The following is a 23,561-nucleotide window of genomic DNA, read 5'->3' on the forward strand; positions in this document are numbered from 1 at the left end:
CCTGGACCATTTTTAGGGCGATTTTGCTACAATGGAAGATATAGGAAAAGCACAAAACGCTCACAAAATCACTTTGTGCGGCGACTGCGTTCGCGTTTTGATGAATACATTGTATTTATTCATTACTGGGTGAAAGAGTTCACTTCCGGACTTGCATCAAGAAGTGAAAAAACAAATGGCTCTGCATACGCACTTTGAAAAGAGCTGTACACAAAATTGAAGCTCGCAGGTAAAACGACAGGAGGAGAAAGAAAGAAAAAATTGAAAATGGCTGGCGTCAGCGATTTTGATTTTAGATGTAAACAAAGCCTTAGCTAATAAAACCTCTGCTTTCTTTCCATGTTGGCCCGACGGCACCTTTGATGGTTTTAGATACGCTCATTTATCACAAAGAGATCTTCGTAAGCACGCTAGATAAAAGTCGCCTGAAAAAAACAGATTTTGCCGTTTCGGGGGGCGATCTTATAAAATGTAGCTAACAGTGGCATAAATAAGGAGCTTGGGGCCCCAGTGTGAGTTTTACATGCACTTTATTGATATGGAGCCCCAAATCCTACTAAGGACCTCTGCAGTGTCAGAGAGGTGTAAGCAGGGGAGGGGACAGCCGCAGCGTCAGAGAGGTGTAAGCAGGGGAGGGGACAGCCGCAGCGTCAGAGAGGTGTAAGCAGGGGAGGGGACAGCCGCAGCGTCAGAGAGGTGTAAGCAGGGGAGGGGACAGCCGCAGCGTCAGAGAGGTGTAAGCAGGGGAGGGGACAGCCGCAGCGTCAGAGAGGTGTAAGCAGGGGAGGGGACAGCCGCAGCGTCAGAGAGGTGTAAGCAGGGGAGGGGACAGCCGCAGCGTCAGAGAGGTGTAAGCAGGGGAGGGGACAGCCGCAGCGTCAGAGAGGTGTAAGCAGGGGAGGGGACAGCTGCAGCGTCAGAGAGGAGTAAGCAGGGGAGGGGACAGCTGCAGTGCCAGAGAGGTGTAATTAGAGTAAGGAAACAGTTTGTTAAGACTTACATCTGTGTGATGGGCATAAAGAGGTGATCATTACCAGCATAGCACCAAAGCTAATAAGATGGATGAAGGAGGGCCCTGGTGCATTCACTACCTCTGCACCCCGTATTGCTACGCCACTGGTAGCTAAATAACAAGGACAAAACAACCGATATCTGGTATTCTGCCGATCCAACCTTTTTAGTGCAGTATCTGCTGTAGGGCCGATCTTTCTGTGACATGGGAAAAATAGATAATGAAAAAAGCAGGACCCCCAGTGATGGGTTTCTCCTGTAAATATTGGCATAGCGCTGTGTAACCATGGCAACATCATCCTGTGCAGAGCACTGGCATAGTACTATGTAACCATGGCAACATCATCCTGTGCAGAACAAACAAACTTCTTCCTGCTGCATCCCAGCATCCTCTATGGCAGTAATGGCTAACCTTGGCACTCCAGCTGTGACAAAACTACAAATCCCATTATGCCTCTGCCTCCTTGAGTTATGCTTAAAGCTGTCAGTGTATTGCAATGCCTCATGGGACTTGTAGTTCCACCACAGCTGGAGTGCCAAGGTTAAGCCTTCACTGCCCTAGGGCCAGCCTGACTGAGCTCCCAGCTGTGCACACAAGTCAGGGAGCAGAACAGGCATCCCTCCCTGGCAGGTAAGACTTCACTATTTAGGCCTGGAACCCACAAGTACTTAGCATAGCGCTGCTAGCGGGTTCCAGCCATAACTGGGATTTTAGAAAGGGGATTCAGATTAATACGCTTGCCCATTTGTGGGCAGTCCATACTACACATGCCCATTTGTGGGCAGTCCATTCTTGAATGCCATGCCCCTTCCTGTCCCACCTCTCCAGGGGGAGGGGTTAGCTATTTGCCGGCCACTGCAGAAAGCTGGTCTCGTATGCGGCCGAGTCCGTCCAGCATGGTGTCCAGCGTCTCCTTGCTGAGTTCCATGGTCAGTGTGGAGGCCGCGGAGTCCGGGCCCAGCAGATCGGGGTCCTCTTGGATCTGACAGACAAAAATCACCACATGGAGATGAGAAAGCAGGGAGGACCTCTGCACTACAGCATCCAGCATGCCCTCTACAGCCCACACAGCAATCACTGCCCGATACCCACACTGCTTCTACAGGAGGCCTGAACAGAGAGGGATACAGCGCTGCCATCTTTATATACTTAACCACTTGCTGACCGCCTACTTCATATTGGCGGCGGCAAAGTGGCAGCCCCAGGACCACGTAACGCAGAATGGCGTCAGGTCCTGGGGCACTCTTTGGCCGGGGATCGCGCGCTGGGATGCGCGCGCATCCGCCGGCAATAGGCTCCGCCCACCCGCGGCGTCAACCCGCCGGCCAATCGGAAGCGCCGGCGGGTTGTTAACCCGACGATCCCCGGATAGGAAGCGTATAATACGCTTTGTAATGTTTACAAAGTATTATACAGGCTGCCTCCTGCCCTGGTGGTCCCAGTGTCCGAGGGACCACCAGGGCAGGCTGCAGCCACCCTAGTCTGCAACCAAACACACTGATCTGCCCCCCCCTGCCCCCTGATCGCCCACAGTACCCCTCAGACCCCCCCCTGCCCACCCCCCAGACCACCATTTGCACACAATCACCCCCCTAATCACCCATCAATCACTCCCTGTCACTATCTGTCAACGCGATTTTTTTTTTAGTCCCTAAACTGCCCCCTGCTCCCTCCTGATCACCCCCCCACCCCTCAGATTCTCCCCAGACCCCCCCAGACCCTCCCCCCCCCCCCCCCCCTGTGTACTGTATGCATCTATCCCCCCTGATCACCTGTCAATCACCCGTCAATCACCCCCTGTCACTGCCACCCATCAATCAGCCCCTAACCTGCCCCTTGCGGGCAATCTGATCACCCACCCACACCAATAGATCGCCCGCAGATCCGACATCAGATCACCTCCCAAATCCATCGTTTACATCTATTCTCTCCTCTAAACACCCACTAATTACCCATCAGTCACCCATCAATCACCCCCTATCACCACCTGTCACTGTTACCCATCAGATTAGACCCTTGCGGGCACCCAATCACCCGCCCACACGCTCAGATTGCCCTCAAACCCCCCCTTATCGATTCGCCAGTGCATTATTTACATCCGTTCTTCCCTGTAATAACCCACTGATCACCTGCCAATCACCCCCTGTCACTGCCACCCATCAATCACCCCCTGTCACTGCCACCCATCAATCAGCCCCTAACCTGCCCCTTGCGGGCAATCTGATCACCCACCCACACCAATAGATCGCCCGCAGATCCGACATCAGATCACCTCCCAAGCGCAGTGTTTACATCTATTCTCTCCTCTAAACACCCACTAATTACCCATCAATCACCCCCTATCACCACCTGTCACTGTTACCCATCAGATTAGACCCTAATCTGCCCCTTGCGGGCACCCAATCACCCGCCCACACCTCAGAACGCCCTCAGACCCCAGCCCTGATCACCTCGCTAGTGCATTGCTTGCATCTATTTCCCCCCTCAAATCACACCTTGAGACACCCATAAATCACCTCCTGTCACCCCTAGCACACCTACCCATCAGATCAGGCCCTAATTTGCCCCGTGTGGGCTCCTGATCACTCGGCCAAACCCTCAGATCCCCCTCAGACCCCCTTCCGATCACCTCCCCAGTGCATTGATTGCATCTATTTTCCCCTCTAACCGCCCCCTGAGACACCCATCAATCACCTCCTGTCACCCCCCTAGCACTCCTATCCATCAGATCAGGCCCAATACATCCTGTCATTTAAGAGGCCACCCTGCTTATGACCGTTTCCACAAAATTCACCCCCTCATAGACCACCTGTCATCAAAATTTGCAGATGCTTATACCCCTGAACAGTCATTTTGAGACATTTGGTTTCCAGACTACTCACAGTTTTGGGCCCGTAAAATGCCAGGGCAGTATAGGAACCCTACAAGTGACCCCATTTTAGAAAGAAGACACCCCAAGGTATTCTGTTAGGTGTATGATGAGTTCATAGAAGATTTTATTTTTTGTCAAAAGTTAGCGGAAATTGGATTTTTATTGTTTTTTTTCACAAAGTGTCATTTTTCACTAACTTGTGACAAAAAATAAAATCTTCTATGAACTCACCATACCCCTAACGGAATACCTTGGGGTGTCGTCTTTCTAAAATGGGGTCACTTGTGGGGTTCCTATACTGCCCTGGCATTTTAGGGGCCCTAAACCGTGGGGAGTAGTCTAGAAAACAAATGCCTCAAAATGACCTGTGAATAGGACGTTGGGCCCCTTAGCGCACCTAGGCTGCAAAAAAGTGTCACACATGTAGTATCGCCATACTCAGGAGTAGTATAATGTGTTTTGTGGTGTATTTTTACACATACCCATGCTGGGTGGGAGAAATCTCTCTGTAAATGGACAATTGTGTGTAAAAAAAAAATCAAAAATGTGTCATTTACAGAGATATTTCTCCCACCCATCATGGTTATATGTAAAAATACACCACAAAACACATTATACTACTTCTTCTGAGTACGGCGATACCACATGTGTGACACTTTTTTTGCAGCCTAACTGTGCTAAGGGGCCCAAAGTCCAATGAGTACCTTTAGGATTTCACAGGTCATTTTGAGACATTTGGGTTCAAGACTACTCCTCACGGTTTAGGGCCCCTAAAATGCCAGGGCAGTATTGGAACCCCACAAATGACCCCATTCTAGAAAGAAGACACCCCAAGGTATTCCGTTAGGAGTATGGTGAGTTCATAGAAGATTTTATTTTTTGTCACAAGTTAGCGGAAATTGATATGTATTGTTTTTTTTTTTTCACAAAGTGTCATTTTCCGCTAACTTGTGACAAAAAATAAAATCTTCTATGAACTCACCATACCCCTAACGGAATACCTTGGGGTGTCTTCTTTCTAAAATGGGGTCACTTGTGGGGTTCCTATACTGCCCTGGCATTTTAGGGGCCCTAAACCGTGAGGAGTAGTCTAGAATCCAAATGCCTCAAAATGACCTGTGAATAGGACGTTAGGCCCCTTAGCGCACCTAGGTTGCAAAAAAGTGTCACACATGTGGTATCGCCGTACTCAGAAGAAGTAGTATAATGTGTTTTGGGGTGTATTTTTATACATACCCATGCTGGGTGGGAGAAATCTCTCTGTAAATGGACAATTGTGTGTAAAAAAAAAAAAAAAAAAAAAAAAAAAAAAAAAAAAAAAAAATTGTCATTTACAGAGATATTTCTCCCACCTAGCATCTGTATGTGTAAAAATACACCCCAAAACACATTATACTACTTCTCCTGAGTACGGCGGTACCACATGTGTGGCACTTTTTTGCACCCTAAGTGCGCTAAGGGGCCCAAAGTCCAATGAGTACCTTTAGGATTTCACAGGTCATTTTGCGACATTTGGTTTCAAGACTACTCCTCACGGTTTAGGGCCCCTAAAATGCCAGGGCAGTATAGGAACCACACAAATGACCCCATTTTAGAAAGAAGACACCCCAAGGTATTCCGTTAGGAGTATGGTGAGTTCATAGAAGATTTTATTTTTGTCACAAGTTAGCGGAAAATGACACTTTGTGAAAAAAAACAATTAAAATCAATTTCCGCTAACTTGTGACAAAAAAAAAAAAAAAAAAAAAAAAAACCTTCTATGAACTCACCATACTCCTAATGGAATACCTTGGGGTGTCTTCTTTCTAAAATGGGGTAATTTGTGGGATTCCTATACTGTCCTGGCATTTTAGGGGCCCTAAACCGTGAGGAGCAGTCTTGAAACGAAATTTCTCAAAATGACCTCTGAAATCCTAAAGGTACTCATTGGACTTTGGGCCCCTTAGCGCAGTTAGGGTGCAAAAAAGTGCCACACATGTGGTATCGCCGTACTCAGGAGAAGTAGTATAATGTGTTTTGGGGTGTATTTTTCCACATACCCATGCTGAGTGGGAGAAATATCTCTATAAATTGACAATTGTGTGTAAAAAAAAAATAAAACAATTGTCATTTACGGAGATATTTCTCCCACCCAGCATGGGTATGTGTAAAAATACACCCCAAAACACATTATACTACTTCTCCTGAGTACGGCAATACCACATGTGTGGCACTTTTTTGCAGCCTAACTGCGCTAAGGGGCCCAAAGTCCAATGAGCATCTTTAGGCTTTACAGGGGTGCTTACAATTAGGCACCCCCCAAAATGCCAGGACAGTGAACACACCCCACAAATGACCCCATTTTGGAAAGTAGACACTTCAAGGTATTCAGAGAGGAGCATAGTGAGTCCGTGGCAGATTTCATTTTTTTTTTGTCGCAAGTTAGAAGAAATGGAAACTTTTTTTTTGTTTTTTGTTTTTTTGTTACAAAGTGTCATTTTCCGCTAACTGGTGACAAAAAATAAAATCTTCTATGAACTCACCATGCCTCTCACTGAATACTTTGGGATGTCTTCTTTCCAAAATGGGGTCATTTGGGGGGTATTTGTACTATCCTGGAATTTTAGCCCCTCATGAAACCTGACAGGGGGTCAGAAAAGTCAGAGATGCTTGAAAATGGGAAAATTCACTTTTGGCACCATAGTTTGTAAACGCTATAACTTTTACCCAATCCAATAAATATACACTGAATGGTTTTTTTTTTTAAATCAAAGACATGTAGCAGAATAACTTTCGCGCTCAAATGTATAGGAAATTTTACTTTATTTGAAAAATGTCAGCACAGAAAGTTAAAAAAGTCATTTTTTTGACAAAATTCATGTCTTTTTTGATGAATATAATAAAAAGTAAAACTCGCAGCAGCAATCAAATAGCAGCAAAAGAAAGCTGTATTAGTGACAAGAAAAGGAGGTAAAATTCATTTAGGTGGTAGGTTGTATGACCGAGCAATAAACCGTGAAAGCTGCAGTGGTCCGAATGGAAAAAAAGGCTCTGGTCCTTAAGGGGTTTTAGGACTGCAGTCCTTAAAGTGAACCAGAGACGAAGCACCCTTGTGTATTTTACCATAGAAATCAGTGGGAACATTAGAGAAAACATTTACCATGCTCTCTGTTCCATCCTCACTGCTAAAAGTGTCTGTTATCTAGCTGAGATAAGAATCCCGGACTGAGCATTGATTCTGGCTTTGCTATAATGACTCAGCTATAATGATTCCTGAGCAAAGCCAGCAGGGGGCAGGCTTGGACTTGAAGACAGCAAAGAACACAGTCTCAGCTATAATTATTCTGTAGCAAAGCCAGACCGACTGCTTAGTCGGGATTCTTATCTTAGAGGTGATAACAGGCAAATTAAACAGAGAACAATGTAACAAAGAGCAGATTAGGTGTTTACTGTCATGTTCCCACTGATTTATAAGGTAAAATACATGAGGTTGCTTCATCTCTGGTTCTCTTTAAGTGGTTAAAGGACATCTGTAGTGAGAGGAATTCCTTTTAAATAATACCAGTTGCCCGGCAGCCCTGCTGATCTATTTGGCTGCAGTTGTGTCTGAATAACACCAGAAACAAGCATGCAGCTAATCTTTATTCACAAACACCTGATTACTTAAACTAACAACACAATTGTTGCCTCTTTGGTAGGATATAAAAAAACGTAGCTTTTAATAAAGATATAAAAAATACACCCAGAGCTGGCTGTCTTAATTACAAACTCATAACTTATGAACTAGGGGTCTATAATAAGCAACACTGGAAAGATTACTTCCCCCCCTTACAGTTCATATCGTCAATAATAAATTACACAAAATCCCCACCAAAATAAGCCAACATGTTTCACTTCCTAGCGGAAGCTTTTTCAAGGGAACAAAGTGAAGTGCAAAAGTGCATTGGTGCAATATTATTAAAACAAAGAAAATAACATGAGTCAAGCAGCGTGAGCAGCCTAAATGAACTGGCTTATTTGGAGTCCTTTTATACTTCCTGGACAGTCACATGGGTGTGGGTGTGTTCCCAACTCCACCCATTTGTGAAAAAAGTCCTGGTGATTGGTCCCTGGGCTTGTCAGAAAATGGCCCAGCCAATCAAAGAGACTCTCCATTAGGACCCATTGATACCAGATATCCCCTTATTCTATGTCCACTACACTCCTTAGATCAATATTTCATTTCCCTCTGTGTTTAAAATACTCAATAATCCATAGATTAGTCGGAAGCCTATGTACTGAGGCACAGGATATTTATATGGGAGGAAATTACTGTGTAGTCCTCAATTGGGAATATATATTAATGTCTGTTCTATTGTTGTATAGCTCATATGATGGTAGGTAAAAATCGTTTTTACCTACCATCATATGAGCTATACAACAATAGGACAGACATTAATATATATTCCCAATTGAGGACTACACAGTAATTTCCTCCCATATAAATATGAGGTATTAAATATTTTGCTGAGGGTGGGAATCGAACCAGAGATGGAGCAGCTGTTCAGCACTGACTCCAATGGTGAGTCACTCTGCGAGATGAGCCACTCGCAACTGGTATTATTTAAAAGGAATTCCTCTCACTACAGATGTCCTTTAATTATATAAAGATGGCAGCGCTGTAACCCTCTCTGTTCAGGCCTCCTGTAGAAGCAGTGTGGGTATCGGGCAGTGATTGCTGTGTGGGATAATTAAGACAGCCAGCTCTGGGTGTATTTTATATCTTTATTTATTAAAAGTTACGTTTTATATCCTACCAAAGAGGCAACAATTGTGTTAATTCAGCTAATCTTGTCATATCTGACAATACTGTCAGAAACACCTGATCTGCTGCATGTTTGTTCAGGGCTAAAAGTATTAGGAGGCAGAGGATCAGCAGGGCTGCCAGGCAACTGGTATTGCTTAAAAAGGAAGAAAAAAAAATGGCAGCCTACATATAGCTCTCATCTCAGGTTCACTTTAAAGCCAGCGGAGTGACACCCGGAACAAGCATGAAGGCAGCAGAGTCACACTGGGAAAAAGCATGCAGGCAGCAGAGCCACACCCCGGAACAAGCATGCAGGCAGCAGAGCCACACCCCGGAACAAGCATGCAGGCAGCAGAGCCACACCCCGGAACAAGCATGCAGGCAGCAGAGCCACACCCCGGAACAAGCATGCAGGCAGCAGAGCCACACCCCGGAACAAGCATGCAGGCAGCAGAGCCACACCCCGGAACAAGCATGCAGGCAGCAGAGCCACACCCCGGAACAAGCATGCAGGCAGCAGAGCCACACCCCGGAAAAAGCATGCAGGCAGCAGTCACACCCCGGAAAAAGCATGCAGGCAGCAGAGTCACACCCCGGAAAAAGCATGAAGGCAGCAGTCACACCCCGGAAAAAGCATGCAGGCAGCAGAGCCACACCCCGGAACAAGCATGAAGGCAGCAGTCACACCCCGGAAAAAGCATGCAGGCAGCAGAGCCACACCCCGGAACAAGCATGAAGGCAGCAGAGTCACACCCCGGAAAAAGCATGCAGGCAGCAGTCACACCCCGGAAAAAGCATGCAGGCAGCAGTCACACCCCGGAAAAAGCATGCAGGCAGCAGTCACACCCCGGAAAAAGCATGCAGGCAGCAGTCACACCCCGGAAAAAGCATGCAGGCAGCAGAGCCACACCCCGGAAAAAGCATGCAGGCAGCAGAGCCACACCCCGGAAAAAGCATGCAGGCAGCAGAGCCACACCCCGGAAAAAGCATGCAGGCAGCAGTCACACCCCGGAAAAAGCATGCAGGCAGCAGAGCCACACCCCGGAAAAAGCATGCAGGCAGCAGTCACACCCCGGAAAAAGCATGCAGGCAGCAGAGTCACACCCCGGAACAAGCATGCAGGCAGCAGTCACACCCCGGAACAAGCATGCAGGCAGCAGTCACACCCCGGAAAAAGCATGCAGGGAGCAGTCACACCCCGGAAAAAGCATGCAGGCAGCAGAGTCACACCCCGGAACAAGCATGCAGGCAGCAGTCACACCCCGGAAAAAGCATGCAGGCAGCAGAGTCACACCCCGGAAAAAGCATGCAGGCAGCAGAGCCACACCCCGGAAAAAGCATGCAGGGAGCAGTCACACCCCGGAAAAAGCATGCAGGCAGCAGTCACACCCCGGAAAAAGCATGCAGGCAGCAGAGTCACACCCCGGAACAAGCATGCAGGCAGCAGTCACACCCCGGAAAAAGCATGCAGGCAGCAGAGTCACACCCCGGAAAAAGCATGCAGGGAGCAGTCACACCCCGGAAAAAGCATGCAGGCAGCAGAGTCACACCCCGGAACAAGCATGCAGGCAGCAGTCACACCCCGGAAAAAGCATGCAGGCAGCAGAGTCACACCCCGGAAAAAGCATGCAGGCAGCAGTCACACCCCGGAAAAAGCATGCAGGCAGCAGAGCCACACCCCGGAAAAAGCATGCAGGGAGCAGTCACACCCCGGAAAAAGCATGCAGGGAGCAGTCACACCCCGGAAAAAGCATGCAGGCAGCAGTCACACCCCGGAAAAAGCATGCAGGCAGCAGTCACACCCCGGAAAAAGCATGCAGGCAGCAGTCACACCCCGGAAAAAGCATGCAGGCAGCAGTCACACCCCGGAAAAAGCATGCAGGCAGCAGTCACACCCCGGAAAAAGCATGCAGGCAGCAGAGCCACACCCCGGAAAAAGCATGCAGGCAGCAGAGCCACACCCCGGAAAAAGCATGCAGGCAGCAGAGCCACACCCCGGAAAAAGCATGCAGGGAGCAGAGTCACACCCCGGAAAAAGCATGCAGGGAGCAGAGCCACACCCCGGAAAAAGCATGCAGGCAGCAGAGCCACACCCCAGAAAAAGCATGCAGGCAGCAGAGTCACACCCCGGAAAAAGCATGCAGGGAGCAGTCACACCCCGGAAAAGCATGCAGGCAGCAGAGTCACACCCCGCAACAAGCACGCAGACACATACACACGTTCCAGAGGCCATACACACTGCATACATGTAGTGCAGCTGCACCGCCTGCCTGCACAATGACTGATACAAATCAACACCCACAGCCACATGTGACAGGAGGAGGGGGGGGGGGGGCATTACTGCTGCCTGCGTCGCCTGCACTGCAGAATGACTTATGCAAAACAGCACCCACTCTGAGCAATCTGTGATCTATACAGGTGATGCGTCTGTCTCTGAAAATACACTTCAGAGGGATCAAGAGGGGTTTACATTTTGGTTTATCTGACATGGGAATGTTCGTTGTGAAATATAGCAAGAGTTGTAGTGAATGGGCTGCACAGAGCAATCTAGCGATTACCGCTGTCTGTCTATACTCTACAGTATCTCAAGCCGTTTCATACCTGTATTCTACTGCTTCCTGTGCCTGAATTTAATTTTGGTTCTGTAGATTGCCACAGTGAGTTTTAAATGAAACTCAGATGCAGACACTCAAATCTAAAGTAAACCCGAGGCAAGAGGTATATGGAGGCTGCCATATTTGTTTCCTTTTAAACAATACCGGTTGCCTGGCAGCCTTGCCAATCTATTTGGCTGTAGTAGTGTCTGAATAACACCAGAAACAAGCATGTGACTAATATCAGATCTGACAATGTCAGAAACACCTGATCTGCTGCATGCTTGTTCAGGGGTTATGGCTAAAATTATTAGCGGTGGGGGATCAGCAGGACAGCCAGGCAACTGGTATTGCTTAAAGTGACTGACAGTGAAGTGAAAAAAAAAAAGTCATAAATAAATAAGGCAGCCTCCACATACTTCTCGCCTCCACAGACATCTATACATACTTTGCCAAGAACAGCCTGACAAGCGGACGAGTCTCTAGTTCTCTATCACTAATCTGATGAGGAGACAAACAAGGATCCAAGCTGCCGGCCGCCCATCACTCACCTTCATCTGCAGCAGGCAGGTCGGTACGGCCATCCGGGTGACCGAGTCCGACGAGGTCTTTATATCGACTCTCCAGTCCAGGTCCACAAGCCGCGGCAGGGAGACTGCAGGGAGAACAGGGAGTCATGTGACTGCAAATTTACATTCAACTGGAAGTCATGTGACAGCAAGCTTACATTCAACAGGGAGTCATGTGAGTATGAGCTTACAGTCAACAGGAAGTCATGTGAGTGCGAGCTTACAGTCAACAGGGAGTCATGTGAGTGTGAGCTTACAGTCAACAGGAAGTCATGTGAATGCGAGCTTACATTCAACAGGAAGTCATGTGAATGCGAGCTTACATTCAACAGGAAGTCATGTGAATGCAAGCTTACATTCAACAGGAAGTCATGTGAATGCAAGCTTACATTCAACAGGAAGTCATGTGAGTGCCAACTTACATTCAACAGGAAGTCATGTGACAGCAAGCTTACATTCAACAGGAAGTCATGTGAATGCGAGCTTACATTCAACAGGGAGTCATGTGAGTGCGAGCTTACAGTCAACAGGGAGTCATGTGAGTGTGAGCTTACAGTCAACAGGAAGTCATGTGAATGCGAGCTTACATTCAACAGGGAGTCATGTGAGTGCGAGCTTACAGTCAACAGGAAGTCATGTGAATGCGAGCTTACATTCAACAGGAAGTCATGTGAATGCGAGCTTACATTCAACAGGAAGTCATGTGAATGCAAGCTTACATTCAACAGGAAGTCATGTGAGTGCCAACTTACATTCAACAGGAAGTCATGTGAGTGCCAACTTACATTCAACAGGAAGTCATGTGACAGCAAGCTTACATTCAACAGGAAGTCATGTGAGTGCGAGCTTACATTCAACAGGAAGTCATGTGAGTGCCAGCTTAAATTCAACAGGAAGTCATGTGACAGCAATCTTACATTCAACAGGGAGTCATGTGAGTGCAAGCTTACATTCAACAGGGAGTCATGTGAGTGCAAGCTTACAGTCAACAGGAAGTCATGTGACAGCAAGCTTACAGTCAACAGGAAGTCATGTGACAGCAAGCTTACATTCAACAGGGAGTCATGTGACAGCGAGCTTACATTCAACAGGAAGTCATGTGACAGCAAGCTTACATTCAACAGGAAGTCATGTGACAGCGAGCTTACATTCAACAGGGAGAGGAAAGAATCGGAGAGGAAAGATTTTACAACCGGCAAACACTGACTAAATAATATATAAATGCCTATTGTACAAAAAATAAGCACATTTATTCATCATGTTATTTCCACTACAGAAGATTGCGAAATAAATCTTTTAATGACACGCGATGCGGACTGATGCCAGCGTATTTGCGGCACAATGTAGAATGTGTAGTAATGAGACAGATATATAGGGGGAGATACACTTACTGCTGGCGTTCTGGGCCTCCGTCCTCCATGCAGACCTATAAGGGGGACAGAGACAGGAGAGGTGAGATCTAGAAGTCTCAAAGAACACAATGATATTTCCACAATAAGAAACCACCACAGAAACGCACGCAGCGATGTCACCGGTCGCCATTAGTTACGGGTCGGATCGATCTCTGTGCTCTGATTTCCTGGGGCCACCTGCTTATTCACGATTTATTTATTGCTGCTGTATATATTAATCCATTATTATTATTATTCTATATAATAATCCCCGTGTCTGTGCATCCTGTCCGGTGTGTGTTTTTCCGTGCGTTTGCGCTACCGCGCATGTGCCACAGGGACAGCCTTGGGACAGGATGAGGAAGAGAAGTGCACAGGGTGGCACTAGATGTCCTGATCGGCAGCTCCAAGGGGGTAGCAAGGCTTGAAGGCTGTACCACCAGATCAGTAGAGTTATGATAATGGTAAACAGAAGAGCATATAGAAATCCGGGCACCAGCCAGCAGGATATGCTGCAAACAACACCTTTTATTCCATCCCCAAGATCCCTGACAGAGTAATTGTAGAGGCCTAACAGCCGTTTCACAGACAAAACTGCTTCTTCCATCTTGGGGATGGAATAAAAGGTGTTGTTTGCAGCATATCCTGCTGGCTGGTGCCCGGATTTCTATATGCTCTTCTGTTTACCAGCCTTGGGACAGGAGCAGCATGGGCCTGGGGGCCAGCCGGGTGGGCGGGTGAGCATGTGGCGGCAAAGACAGACCTAGAGCCCATTTTTCAACAGGCAAAGGTCACTAGTTCTATATAATGCGAAGATATTTTCACATCATTTTACAGAGAATGCTGACAATTTACGTCACTTGTGAAAAGGATCGCTCGTTCTGCAACACCAGAGTGACTCTAATCGCCGGAAGAAACCCAGGAAAAGATGGGCAGAAAATACCAACTCCATCTAAGTGGGATTCAAACCTGGGAAATACGTGGTAAAGAACACACACACACACACACACACACACACACACACACAAGCTATTAAGGCAGGGGGGCAACAGGGATACAGCAGGGAGGGAACAGCTATCCAAATCAACAAGAGGGGGACGAAACAGCAGTCCCCTGTCAGGGAAAGGGAGAGAAACGGCCGCCCCCCCCCGCTGCCAGGGAGGGAAACGGCCGCCCCCCCGCTGCCAGGGAGGGAAACGGCCGCCCCCCCCCCCCGCTGCCAGGGAGGGAAACGCCCCCCCCCCCCCCCCCGCTGCCAGGGAGGGAAACGGCCGCCCCCCGCTGCCGGGGAGGGAAACGGCCGCCCCCCGCTGCCAGGGAAAGGGAGGGAAACGGCCGTCCCCCGCTGCCAGAAGAGTGACGGAAAGGGCTTTGTCCAGCATCTGCCACAAGACAAGTAAAGGACTCCACTTGCGCATTAGTTATGGGATGCTCCGGTGAGATATATGTAACGGGGTGACAGGGAGGGAACAGCTATCCAAATCAACAAGAGGGGGAGGAAACAGCAGTCCCGTCAGGGAAAGGGAGGGAAACGGCCGTCCCCCGCTGCCAGGGAAAAGGAGGGAAATGTACGCCCCCCGCTGCCAGGGAAATGTACGCCCCCTCCCGCTGCCAGGAAAAAATGTCCACCCCCCCCCCTGCCAGGGAAAGGGAGGGAAAACGGCCGCCCCCCACTGCCAGGGAGCCAGGGAGGGGAGGGGCGGGCCGCCCCCCCCCCCCCCGCTGCCAGGGAGGGAAACGGCCGCCCCCCGTGCCTGAAGAGTGATGGAAAGGGCCTTGTCCAGCATCTGCCACAAGACAAGTAAAGGACTCCACTTGCGCATTAGTTATGGGATGCTCTGGTGAGACCTATGTTACGGGGTGACAGGAAATGCGAGGATTGGCCGGAATGTCACGTCTCACTCACACATTGTCCAGGATGATTTTGGTCAGAAGGTTTTTCAGGTTCTGATGGAAGTTATCCGGGAAGATGGCCAGTATCTGCTCCGCGCTGGTCAGTCCTTTGTACACGACGTGCTGCGTTAAGGCGTGCAGGGCCCGGACCACCTGTAATAAACAGCAAAACATGTAGAGATATAAACAGGGCTGACAAGGAAATAATAAAGTAATGTAGCGGCAGGACAGAGAGGGGAGCTGGTAGACGTATGGGTAGAACAGGTCTATTACAAGGAGAGAGGGAGTTCCAGTGAGTAGGAGCAACACTAGAGAAGTCTTGAACATGTACTTGGATAGAAGTTATAAGTGTGAATGTCAGAGAGGGCTGTTGGGGATATTTGGATGAAGCTTTGTGAATCTGAACAAGGCAAAATTAAAATAGTAAGATAAAATGAAGTGTTTTAAAAGGCCAAATGTGATTGTCAATGCAGAGCAGCTTGCCTCCTCTCCTCTCTGATTTCAGCCGATGAGCGGGTCAATCACGCATCACCTATTGATACCCTCAGTAGAGAGCATTACACAGCATTCCTGAATAACCAGACAGTTTATGGTTACCAACTAAGAGAATATAAGGGGCCAAAAGGAGAATGTAAAACCCTCCTGCTAAAAAGCAACGCCAAGCATAATTTGCTTTCTTAAAGTGAACCCAAGGTGAGAGGTATATGAAGGCTGCCAGATTTATTTCCTTTTAAACGATAAAAGTTGCCTGGCAGCCCAGCTAATCTATTTAGCTGCAGTAGTGTCTGAATCACACACCAGAAACAAGCATGCAGCTAATCTTGTCACATCTGACAATGTCAGAAACACCTGGTCTACTGCATGCTTGTTCAGGGGCTATGGCTAAAGAAAAGTGTTAGAGGCAGAGGATCAACAGGACAGCCAAGCAACTGGCATTGCTTAAAGTGAACCAGAGACGAAGCACCCTTGTGTATTTTACCATAGAAATCAGTGGGAACATTAGAGAAAACATTTACCATGCTCTCTGTTCCATCCTCACTGCTAAAAGTGTCTGTTATCTAGCTGAGATAAGAATCCCGGACTGAGCATTGATTCTGGCTTTGCTATAATGACTCAGCTATAATGATTCCTGAGCAAAGCCAGCAGGGGGCAGGCTTGGACTTGAAGACAGCAAAGAACACAGTCTCAGCTATAATTATTCTGTAGCAAAGCCAGACCGACTGCTTACTCGGGATTCTTATCTTAGAGGTGATAACAGGCAAATTAAACAGAGAACAATGTAACAAAGAGCAGATTAGGTGTTTACTGTCATGTTCCCACTGATTTATAAGGTAAAATACATGAGGTGGCTTCATCTCTGGTTCTCTTTAAAAGGCAATAAATATGACAGCCTCCACATCCCTCTCACCTTGGATTCACTTTAAAACAGAAGGTATTTGCAATAATTCCAAGTGAGCAACTGTGGTTTTCCCATGATGCATCACTACTGAATATGAAAATCACCTCTTTAAGCCCCTGAAGCCAGGCTTAAATCCAGAGCCGCTGGTGTATAGTGAGCCTATACTTTATACATGTTACAGAGCCACATCAGCCCCACACGCAGACAGCCTGTTTCTCAGCATAATCAGGAGTGGTGCATTGTGGGAAACCACAGATGCTCAGTTACAGCTAGATTATCCAAATACCTTCTGTTTTAAAGAGACACTGAAGCGAAAAAAAAAAAAAAAAAAAAAAAAAAATGATGAATTGGTTGTGTAGTATGGATAGTTACTAGAACATTAGCAGCAAAGAAGATATTCTCATATTTTTATTTTCAGTTATATAGTGTTTTTTTTTTATAACATTGCATCATTCTCTAATATTTGCAGTTTACACACTACTCAGCCTTCTATATGATTGTACAGAGCAGGCTAGTGAACTTTTGACCTGTCCTCTGGAGAGAAAAAGAAGATACAGTGACTGACAGTTGAGATAACAAGCTTCAGAAGACAGAGCTCTCTGTGACTTTGAAAGTCATAGAGCTCAATGGCTCTTTTGCATAGATAACAACTGGAGTCTCTTAACTCTTCCTGTACTGGAGACAATATTAGACTTATGTCTCTGCTCCTAATGTTTTATTTCTTAGCTGTACTACACATACAAATCATATCATCATTTTTTTCGCTTCAGTGTTGCTTTAAAAAAGGCAAAAATCACAGCAGAGTTCCTGTGGAGACGGGATCTTTGTGGTGAGATGGGACTGGCTGAGGACAGCTATACACAGAATTTAGTGTCTACACGGCCTCCAGCCAACCTCCTCCCCCCGCCCAAATCACCTCACCTGAGTCGCCTCCTCCGCTGTGACTGACAGGCTGGACGACACGCTGTCAATCAACTGCTCTGAGCCAATGGCCGACCTCGGGAAGGACTCTCTGCAGAACATCTGGACCACGTCCTTGGAGGGAGCCTAAAACACAGAGAGAGGGGTGTGAGGCCAGGATAGAAGGGGAGGTAGGGGTATTAGTCCACAGAGGGGGGGGGGGGGGGGCAGAGGCCATGGAAGGGGGTGTGTGTGGAGGGGGCGGGGAAACTGCTCTGCAATGCTGAACTATATTTTGGGCTACTGTCCCCTCCCACTCACCGCCCCCCCTCCTTTACACAGAGCACAGCAGTCGTGTCAAGCCGTCACCCAGACTGATCACTAATGATTGTTTCAGGTGACAATGACAGAGTGTCTGCACATGAAAAAAAAGCAGCAGTCAGGTAGCAGGTAGAGAGAGTACACTCCCACACAGAAGCTCTCTGAATTATGCTGACATTCAGTTGTGAGTCCGGATACCATATCAGACATTTAAAAAAAATAATAAATCTCAGATATACATTTATTTTATGTGCTAAAGCAGGGAACTAGCTGAGCTGTACAAGAATTCGCTAGATGCTTTGATATAACTACAGACCAACTCATCCCTTTAATTACTGACACATGAATTATACAGGTTACGTGGCTAGGTAGATGCAGTTAAGGCACTGATTATGTGCAAATAGCCCCAGAACCTGTATAACTTAGATGTGTCAGTAAAGGGATGAGTTGGCAACACTGCTACAGACACCATCAACCTTTAACAGATAAATCAGATTTTTGCACCAAGGTGCGTTTTACCAGCCGGCCTCTGATGTGTTTGCTGTGGAGTGAGCTTGAGCCCTATTCACCCAGATTGCCTCTCTGCTATCCCGTTGAACCCTTACCACTAATTATCCAATTTTACCTTTCGATGAATCGGATTGATTCAAACAATTAGATCATCGATCCTTTTTTGGGATCGATATTCTATGTAAAATGATTGGATGCAATATCACTGCACTGATGGGCCAGATCAATGCCCTCCAATTTGAATTATTGGATCAGAAGATCAATTGAGCGGCATAACTGGATCATCAGTGGGCACCTTAAAGAACACCTGTAGTGAGAAGAATATGGAGGCTGCCATATTTATTTCCTGCTAAACAATACCAGTTAAATGGCAGCCCTGCTGATCTGTTTGGCTGCAGTAATGTCTGAATCACACACCTGCAACAAGCTAATCCAGTCACACTTCAGTCAGAGCACCTGATCAGCATGCTTGTTCAGGGGTTATGGCTAAAAGTATTAGAGGCCAAGGATTAGCAGGACAGCCAGGCAATCTGCATTGTTTGAAGTGAATCTGACGTGAAAATAAACTGGTGAGATAAACAATTGTATTTATCCTCCTACTCCTAAAAATGACTTTTCTAGATATTCTTTAGTTTTATTTTATAATGCTCAGTAGCAGCCTAATAAGTGTCCCAGAGTTAGAAGGTCAATAGTTCCCGTTTTTTTATCTCCCTGTTCTCAGAAGTTGTATTCTGCCAGGAAAACTTGCATGGCTGTAATTTGCTTATCAGTGATGATTACTATATTCCCAACAAGGTACCAACAAGACAAAAGCTGACACTTCCATGCCTAGAAATTAACTCTTTCAGACAGCAAAAACAAAAGTAGTTTATTAATATGTTTGTACTGTACATACACACATTTATCTCAGGTCACGTCACCTCGGGCACACAAAAGGAAATAAACAGGTCAGCCTCCATATCCTCCTCACTTCGGTGTCCTTAGCGGTACTCACGAGTTCAGCTCGGGGTGGAAATAACATGGCTAGAGCGGTATGCCCGAGTGGAAGTCGTGGTAGGTCTATGCAGAGCCATGCGCTCAGCGGGCGTTTATCGCTCACCTCCCGGGGTATCCAGACATCGCCCGCCATTCTTCTTCCTGTCCTTCGAGGCTCTGTTTCCCCCTGGTGAGAATGCAGTCTGGCTCATGACAACAGCCGGCAATCTCTCTATAGGGTTACAGCGCCACCCAAAGGATGGAGGGAAAACTGCAGCGCTGGAGCAAGGGAGGTGAGTGAGTGCTGGGCTGCTACAGATCTCTCTAGCTGCATGATTTTTCCCAGGTTTTAGGATCTAAAAGCATGCAAAGAAAATTGCACCGCTTTTAGAACCTAAAATCTGAAAAGAATCTTAACGCCGAGGGGGTTAAGCGGGATTTGACCACAGACTCCGCCCTGCACAGCCATACGAGTGCTGCTTCCATTGTCAGGAGTCATCGTACCCTCAGAACGTGTGAATAGTTAATGGCAGGCAGATCATTGCCTATTGAACCGAATGCCGCTGAGGCTTATTAAATATTCATGGGGCACTTTGTTGTCTCAGCACAATATGAAGAGAGGAAATTGTACTCCCAGGCAAATCCCGGCTATAGAAATATAAACCGCTTCCATAGGCGTGGAATCCGCTGAACACAGCGGTTCAGGGACAGATCAATAGTGCACGAATCCCGAGGAGGGGCGGCCCCCAGCGAAAGATGGATTGCGGTCTATTTAAAGTGCAACATCACTTCTACTAATCAGAATTTAAATAATCTTCTAATATAGCTATACAAAATGATTTGCTTTGTACAAATTGACCAGCCAAAACTCTAATACATAGTCATGTCACTGACTGTCCTCAGAGGAGCTCACACTCTAATCCCACCATAGTCATAGTCTAATGTCCTACCATATTATTATTATGTATTTATATAGCACTGACATCTCCTGCAGCACATTACAGAGTACATAGTCATGTCACTGACTGCCCTCAGAGGAGCTCACACTCTAATCCCACCATAGTCATAGTGTAATGTCCTACCATATTATTATTATGTATTTATATAGCACTGACATCTCCTGCAGCACATTACAGAGTACAGAGTCATGTCACTATAGAATACAGAAAGAGACACAGAGAGCCCAATATAGTGTAGTATGTACTGGTAATATGGGTGTGACAAAATTAGTATAGGATATTAATACTCAAACCAGGCAACCACTGTACAGGCTGGTGGGGAGATTAGACCTGTCCCCACTCAGGATTAAGAAGTCGCTCTCTGTAGATCAGAAAAAAGGGGGCAACACCCCTCCAACAAGGGTGGACTTAGAACATGTACAAGCAAACAGAGGCGCCAAAAGGATAAGACGATAAACAAAAAAAAAACAAAAAAAAACTGGGGGAGACCTAGGTGGATCTCCTCCCTTCAGGTAGACAACAAAATCTTAATAGAACTCAACCAAATATTTATTCACATACTCCAAAAAGTGCAAAGTGTTTTGCAGGCATATCCCGCTTCCTCAGGGCATGAACAGAGCATAAAACTCATGTAGGTCTAGTACAAAGCAAAGCGCCTCTGTGAGCAGAGCTTCCGCATCTCGGTCAGGAGCTGCTTTCATTGGCTCCTGACCAGGGGAGTAACTAGAAAACACTGCCCCCCCCCCCTAAGTATAGGTGCCCCCAGTATAGCCAGGTATAGGTGCCCACAGTATAGCCAGGTATATGTGTCCCCAGTTCAGTCAGGTAGAGGTGCCCCAGTACATGAGGGGTGAACAATGGCCACAGATCCCCCTGCCAGTGCTTCACCCTCCATCGTTAACTTCAGCGGGCAACTTTTTGAGAGAAAAAGAGGGAAACTTAAGCCCATAACCACGTACCCCTAGTCACGCATACCATAGAGATTTAATAAGAAAAAAATATGTTGTTTTGTAATTCAAACCACACTGGCCCTTTCTCTCCTGGCTCCTTTTCCTTCGTAATAACATTTGAAAATAAGAAATTATCAATTTAAAGGATGGGAATAAAGTTTGGAGTCAAATAAACATTTTTCAGCAGATAAAAATTTTTAATAGCTTTCTTGGCTCCTGTTGCGCACAACAGGAGCCCGGAGTAAGAATGGCTTTATGCCCATGCACGGAAAAAGTGGAAGTGCATCAACACCCCACAAAAACATGCATGAGCAGCCCCAGGCCCCACAAAAGCAGGGCCCTTTCCGGTGTTCCCCAAAGGGAACCTCCCCCTTTGCCTTCAGCGCAGGGGGCTTTTGGGTCCTCCAACACCCAAAGGATAGGAGGACCCCAAACTGCCCAGTGGTTGCCCAAAGGGCCTGGACGCCCACATGGTCCGTGGCTCCCCCGAGAGGGAGCCGGGTGGGGACCGTAGTCCCCAGGGGACAAGTCGCCAGTGCCAGCAAGCTGGCCCCCACCTTGCGGCCGGCGTTATAAAAATTCTGCACTCTCCCTAGCCAAAAGGCCGGGGAGCTGCGTTAGTCGGCAATGCATATGGGCAGTACAGACCAAAGCACCTTACTCGGCCCGGGCACTCTCCCTAGCCAAAGGGCCGGGGAGCTGCGTTAGTCGGCAAAGCATATGGGCAGTACAGACCAAAGCACCTTACTCGGCCCGGGGTCTCTCACATCCCAGGTTTTTCAGGTACTCCTGGAGCGCCACTTCCAGGGGCAGTACGCCTAAGCAAAGCCCTCAGCCATTCAGCTTTGACCATGGTAGATCCATTCAGTCAGCCCCTGGGAATTATGAACCAGGACGGACACCTTTACTGGAGGACCTGAGGTTCAGCTCTCCCTCAGTCGCTCGTTCAAGTCGTCCTTCCCCGGGTGACCAGGCCAGGGTTCCCAGTAACATGCCTCCCGGAGACTGATAAGAACAGATACTACACCTGATCTTAGACAAAAGGTCAAGAGGCAGATAAAATACATATATTTAAATAGATCTGTACATCAATCCTGAAAGAGGGACACATGAGGAGGAAACAGGGACAGAGGGAGCTATGATAAGACCGTATGATCATAACTGTGACACAAGCAAGCAGCGATTAACAAACCACACAGCATTTTGCATGATACATAGGGGAGCAAGGCCTTGCCTTGCCTTGTGAGCTTACAATCTACAGGCACAGGAGGTGGGGGGGGAGGGGAGGGTTCACAAGGCTGTCATCCCTATACATATACCTATATAGACCCACCTTCAGTAGCATCTGCAGAGCAGGGAAGTCTCTCTCCTCCACAGCAGCCATCTTCCCTGTCATGTGACCCCAAGTCACATGGCTGTTATACACACCTCGCCGCAATGCCCTCTGGGAGGTGTAGTTCTGTATTACAACTACTGGAAACTCAGCCGGCTTTCAATATTAACCGTTCAAACGCCAGCTGATTTTTTAAAAAAAAGTTACAGCCAATCCCTGCTATGTTTGAGCTGTGTTTATTAAGGCCTTGTTCACATTACATTACATTTGTGTGGCCGTTAGCACTGGGTGGTTTTTGACGCGTCTTTTTTTTCCGATTCCCGGTGCTTGGGTGGGCGATTATTTTTTGTGCTAAGCGGTTTTCTAAGCCTTTTTCACAGCCGTTTTGGTAATTCACTCCCCGACGCAAGTCAGGAAGTGAACTCTTTGACCCGGAAAAGAATAAATAATTATTCTTAAAAAACGTGAACGCAATTGTTGCACAAAGCGATTTTGTGAGCGTTTTGCATTTTTCCTATACCTTCCATTAGAGTGACCAGATTTTTGTGGGTCCAACCTGGGATGGGGTGGGGGGGTGGGGGCATGGGGGGATGGGCGTGGTAATGACATTGTATGGGCGGAGCTAACGTAATGATGTAACAGCGAGGCATAAGAAAGCAGTGTTTACGCCATGATGTGGCCAAACGAGACTTTGCATCATGGGTGTGCAGAAACTGTGTGATGCTAATAGTATACCGTAACCACAAAGCAGCAAACATAGCCATCTATGACCATTAAATAATAAATGCAGTAACAGTTACCCCGGACACCAGAAAATAAACGCAATGGGCAACATGTCAGCACAAAATAAACGGAATGCGGGCAACATGTCAGTATAAAATAAATGCAATGCGGGCAACATGTCATTACAAAATAAACGCAATGCGGGCAAACATTTCCCCAGAAAAAAAACACAATGCAGGCAAACATTTCACCAGAAAAGAAACGCAATGCGGGCAAACATTTCACTTGGAAAAAAAACGCAATGCGGGCAAACATTTCACCTGGAAAAGAAACGCAATGCGGGCATCATTTCACCTGGAAAAAAAACGTAATGCGGGCAAACATTTCACCTGGAA

The 23,561-nt window shown here is 47.2% G+C and overlaps 1 protein-coding gene across 1 annotated transcript; it reads right to left on the bottom strand.

The window, feature by feature from the left end:
• Positions 1 to 513: 513 nt before the first annotated feature.
• On the bottom strand, positions 514 to 22,507 carry COMMD9 (COMM domain containing 9). The gene is made up of 6 exons (XM_068259734.1): positions 22,444 to 22,507; positions 17,417 to 17,542; positions 15,110 to 15,249; positions 13,204 to 13,238; positions 11,795 to 11,898; positions 514 to 1,994 (listed from the first exon to the last, which is right to left on the bottom strand). Exons 1-6 carry the CDS (start codon positions 22,504 to 22,506, stop codon positions 1,854 to 1,856), a joined length of 609 nt encoding a protein of 202 aa, XP_068115835.1. The 5' UTR covers position 22,507; the 3' UTR covers positions 514 to 1,853.
• Between the last annotated feature and the right edge of the window lie 1,054 nt (positions 22,508 to 23,561).

This window comes from Hyperolius riggenbachi, chromosome 11 (assembly GCF_040937935.1).
Source record: "Hyperolius riggenbachi isolate aHypRig1 chromosome 11, aHypRig1.pri, whole genome shotgun sequence".
In the NCBI taxonomy this organism is placed as follows: Eukaryota; Metazoa; Chordata; class Amphibia; order Anura; family Hyperoliidae; genus Hyperolius; species Hyperolius riggenbachi.

Bases quoted from the DNA above. Each gene is read 5' to 3' on its own strand.
- COMMD9 (XM_068259734.1), bottom strand. From the start codon at position 22,506: ATGACAGGGAAGATGGCTGCTGTGGAGGAGAGAGACTTCCCTGCTCTG. The intron at 17,543-22,443 runs GTGGGTCTATAT...TCTGTGTTTTAG, and splicing joins CTCTGCAGATGCTACTGAAG to GCTCCCTCCAAGGACGTGGT. The intron at 15,250-17,416 runs GTGAGGTGATTT...TGTTTATTACAG, and splicing joins CAGCGGAGGAGGCGACTCAG to GTGGTCCGGGCCCTGCACGC.